Below are 4,916 nucleotides of genomic sequence, written 5' to 3' on the forward strand. Positions count from 1 at the left end.
ATTGGATCTCTATCCCTTTCTTTGCTGTGTATTTTTCTGTAATTCTTGGCAATGGCACCCTCCTTTTCCTCATCAGATATGACCAAAGCCTCCATGAGCCCATGTACTACTTCCTGGCTATGTTGTCACTCACAGACCTTGGAGTGACTTTGACCACCATGCCTACAGTACTGGGGGTTTTGTGGTTAGACTATAGAAAAATTCACCATGGTGCTTGCTTTTTACAGGCCTATGTCATTCACACACTCTCCATGGTGGTGTCAGGCATCTTACTAGCTATGGCCTATGACCGATTCATTGCCATTCGCAATCCTTTGAGATACACCACCATTCTTACAAACTCTCGGGTGGTGCAGATTGGGGTGCGGGTATTGCTAAGGGGGTGTGTGTCCATCATTCCCCCAATAGTTCCTCTTCACTGGTTCCCTTATTGCCGTTCTCATGTCCTTTCCCATGCTGTCTGCCTCCACCAGGATGTCATCAAACTGGCCTGTGCAGACATCACATTTAATCGTATCTACCCTGTCATTCTGGTTTTCTTGGCATTCCTTGACTCTCTGATGGTCCTCTTCTCCTATGTACTGATCCTAAAGATGGTCCTAGGCATAGCCTCTGGAGAGGAGCGAGCCAAAGCACTCAATACTTGCGTCTCCCACATCTCCTGTCTAAATATCTAAAAGCCAGGCTTTCTACCCTTCTCTGTATTCATTATAATCACCATTTTTTACAGCACAGAAACATTCCATTATATTTATGAATTAGATTTGATTAGCCATTCCTTAATCAATGAGCATCTACTCTTTCCAATTCTTTGCTATCACAAAAAGTGATGCTCTAAATATTTTGGTGTATATGGTGTTTTTCTTCTTATTGTCCCCTTGGGATACAAGCCTACTAGTGGCATCTCAGGGTCAAAAGGTATAGATATTTTTGTCCCTTTATTTGTTTAATTCCACTCTTCTAATGACAGTGGGGCTTCCTCCTCCCCAAGCTCTGCTCTAGACTCTTTTTTAAACTCTGTTTCAACATCCTTCTGCAATTTTATCCCACTGCTTAGCTGCTTTAGTTGGTTAAATAGTCATTGATAAGAGTGATCAATAGCAGAGGCCTCAGCACAGATCCTTGGGCATTCCACTGAAGACTCCTCCTTACAAAGAGGAAAAAGGAGAAAGGGAGATGCATGGCTTAAGGGATTTAGCAATAAGAGTGAAGTAGGAAGGAGATTTTGAATCTGATAATTTGTAAAATACTCTAGGTTTCTGGTAACAATTTTAGTTTCAATTCAAACCAGCTGTTTGGGTACTTAGAAGAGACCTCTTAAAAATCAGACAATGTAAGAAATTTGTAAAGCAATTATAGCCTTTCAATTTAATGTATAATTGATACTGGAGACTTATGAGGAATACAGGGTAAGGGGTAATGAGGCTGTATTTGAACTCAGATCTGACTCCAGGCCTGGTGTCCTACACCTAGTTGTCAGCGTCATCATCAAAAAGATCATTTTCTGGGCTGTGGAGATGTGCAGACGATTGCCAGGGTTCTTTCTAAATTACCGATGGAGGACAAGCAGTAAGGGACCAACCAGCACCCAAAGCCTAGGTCCCTTCTTTATTTCTCCTGTTACTTGATGGGGTTCAGTGGTGAAAAAACCAAGGTCTAGATTACTGGGGATTTCCTCTCACCTCAGAAGATAAAGTCATCCTATCCACATGGCTGCTGTGACTCATCTGACTCTAGTTCCTCATGCAATGGGTTCAAAACTTGTCCTTGACTCTGTCCAAGAAGAAATGGTTGGATCATAAGGATTACTCAGCTCAAATCAATTCCACCTAACCAAATTTAATTCATAGAAATTCAATTCAATTCTTTTGAATACATTTATTAAGCTGCTACTTTTGTAAAGGGCCACATGCTGAGGATTGGAAGATACACAAAATTTAGCTGAGGCATAGATACTGACCCACACAACTTAAAGTCTAATGTGCCTCATAACATCTAAATTAATGAATAAAAAAATTAAAATACAAAGTGCTACTAAACAAATTGCCTTAAATTCAAGGAAGAAAGATCAATTTTTAATCTGTATCATCAGATTTCTCAGAGAAATTCTCTCTGGTCCAAAGGAATTTCCACTTGATCAGGGTCATGGATGAATCATATGAATCTAACAATCACCCTTTTCTCTATCAGATGCAGCTTATTAAGTGCACAAGAGAGACATCATTTTGTGGCTGTCTTTTTTGTTCATGTGTGCACATGCATGTGTGTTTGCATAAAGACGAGGACTCTGTAACACCCATGGGCTAGGAGGGAAACCATAAGATGCTCACTAGAGTAGAAAGATTCCTATGGGCCATCATGTAGGATGCTGGATGGGGAAGAGAGAGAACTTTTATGATTGTAAATAGAGGACAGACAAATATGACCCTCAGCATGGAATTAGCCTTTCCCCTTCTCCCACCACCCAGCCCCAAGTTCATTTCCCTTGATACTATTTTCAATTCAAGGCCTCACATGGTCTGTACATAAACCTGGTCAGAGCACTGAGTAAATATGTACAGAACCCAGTAAGAAGTAGGAGACTGTTTCACTGCAGGGTGAGCTTCAGCTGCTGAATTGGACAGAACAGGCATGTCTGTGCAGATGAGGGCAAAGAGCAGGAGCAGGAGTGTTAGGAGCAGGTTTCAGCCCAGACTCTCAGTGTCTCCCAGGAGGAGTAGAAGTGGGAGGCTGGAATTGAGGATTTAGATTCTGTGGATTCACAGTCGAGTCAACAAACATTTCTTCAGCACTTCCTATTTTCCAGGAATGAAGAAATAGAACTGGAAGGGACATTAGAGGTCATCTAGTCCAACTTCTAAATTGTTCAGACAAGGCAGCCATGGCCCAGCTAGGTTAGGTAACTTTCCCAAGGCCACATAGACAGTGAGTTCAGAGCTGGAATTAGAACATGGGTCCCATGACTTCAAGTTCAACCCTCTTACCATTGCACCACATTATCTCCTTAGGTACCTAGATTGTGTTTCTTGAGGAAATAATTGCCCTAAGAAGGCAAGAATGTAGCAATTCAAGAATCTGATTGGATAAATCCACACCAAACTCTTAAACTGAGACAGGCCTTGCTGTCCGTTAAAGGAGCAGAACTAAGTTGAGAACAGCCTGATCCCCAAGAGTCAGAGAGGACTTGGTAGTTCTTCCAGATCCTTCTCTGGTGTCCCCAGATATACAGAACAACTGCAGATATATGTGGGATTGATAATACTTGGTCCTTAATGGGTCTTGGATAGGATCAGGTGACTGTTCACATTAAGAGCCAACCTGGACATATTAGACCCAGGGTGCCCTTGGAAAATATATGGAACAAAGATTAAAGTAAGTCATAGTCAGGCCTAGCTCATGGAGTGTGGAAGAAACTGAGAACTGTTGTGCTAAGAGTCATCATAGAATAGAGATAAAACCTGGTTTTAACAGACAATGCCAGATAAAGGACGACAATTTTCATGAATGCTTTGAGGCTGCCATAATGGAGGACACCCAAGTTACAACAGGGCATATAAAACAGAGTATGGACTGGAGGGTCTGGTGGTCAGTTACACAGTCTCCATCCATTATTCACTTTATACCACCTTAGCACCTGAGAGTCTAATTATCCTTCTCTCTCCTCAAGGCAGAGACTGGAAAGCCTTTGGGAGGAGCTCCAGATCATTAGTGTAGCTCTAGTTTGCTGAGGTCAGGTGGGAAGGGAGGAGTGCCTTTTCCCTAGAAACTGAATATATTGAAAAATGAAGAGTCTCTAGGGAACTAGAGTCCTCCACAAATAATCTGTTGAGGGCAAAGGCTCTTTGCAGGCTCTGAAGAGTAAGTATTTAGCTAGACACTTCATTTGAGACAGAGCCACCTCTGGACTTATGACTCAGGTGAGGAGGGCATGTGGAAATGCCAATGAAATGAAGAGGGGAAAGGGCAGTGGCTGAGGATTAGATATTCCTTAACATCTCCCTTAGGGGAGGGAGGGAGGTGACTGAGGTGGCATGTTAAACATTGTCTGTCTGCTCACTGATTTGGTTTTAACTGATGGCTCATCTTAGTGTGTGGGCAGCTCATGGGACTTAAGGGTAGGGCTCTGAGCAGTGAGGACTGGTAAGGAGTAAAGCAGGAACATGTTATTTAGCTTCATTGGGATGGACTTAGGGTTTCTCACTTACTCCTAATACATCTCAGAGACTGGGACTGTCTTCTTAGAGCAAGATTGTCTCTTCTTTCTTAGGGGATAGGGTCAAGGAAATACCGAGATCTGAAAGTGGAAGAGGAGAGCATAATCATGATATGTTTCAAAGATGGAATTGTTCTAAGTCCTCATATGAGAATTTCAATGCCTGTCAATTCCCTCCTCATCCATCCTATTATCTTTCCTTTTATGATCCTCAGGTCCTTCATAGTGACCACTCCATATTCCCTGTATTGCATCCAATTTAATCTCTGTTCCTACATCATCCAGCATTAAGATTTATACATGGTTCGTCAAAAATGTTTATTGAAGGAATAAACGGTCAAGTGAATGATGATGCCTGAGATAGAGACTCAAGGATACTCACAGTTAAGGAATATCATATGGATCATTATACAGCAAAGGAAACTGTAATTGTTCCCCTAATTGATGGCAAGCTCTTTGGGTGCATGGACTATGTTATTTCTCATTGCTTCATGACTGGCAACTGAGCACCCTGCTGTACACAAAGGAGGCCCTTAAACCTTGGATGAATTGAACATTCATTGAGCACTGTTCTCTATAACACATATAAAGTGATAGGGACTGACCTGTGATTTTATTGATACAGGGAACTCTCAGATAAGGAAACTCTCTCTACTAATGCAAGTCATCACATTCCCTAAAAATTTCACCCTTAGTGCATTGT

The 4,916-nt window shown here is 41.9% G+C and overlaps 2 protein-coding genes across 2 annotated transcripts in view; both read left to right on the forward strand.

Annotated features, from left to right (window-relative positions):
- Positions 1-2: 2 nt before the first annotated feature.
- On the forward strand, positions 3-677 carry LOC114040961 (olfactory receptor 51B6-like; the record flags this gene model as incomplete). The annotated part of the gene is made up of 1 exon (XM_027859195.1): positions 3-677. A coding segment is annotated over one exon (675 nt), but the record flags the coding sequence as incomplete, so codon positions are not given.
- A 3,231-nt stretch (positions 678-3,908) lies between these two features.
- LOC114040959 (olfactory receptor 51B6-like) overlaps positions 3,909-4,916 on the forward strand; it is a 1,902-nt gene continuing 894 nt past the window's right edge. The window contains exon 1 of the mRNA XM_027859194.1: positions 3,909-3,917. Coding sequence (XP_027714995.1) covers positions 3,909-3,917 — 9 coding nt within the window. The remainder of the gene's footprint in view (positions 3,918-4,916) is intronic.

The sequence above is a fragment of the Vombatus ursinus genome, unplaced genomic scaffold, assembly GCF_900497805.2.
Source record: "Vombatus ursinus unplaced genomic scaffold, bare-nosed wombat genome assembly UNPS02014161.1, whole genome shotgun sequence".
Taxonomy (NCBI): Eukaryota; Metazoa; Chordata; class Mammalia; order Diprotodontia; family Vombatidae; genus Vombatus; species Vombatus ursinus.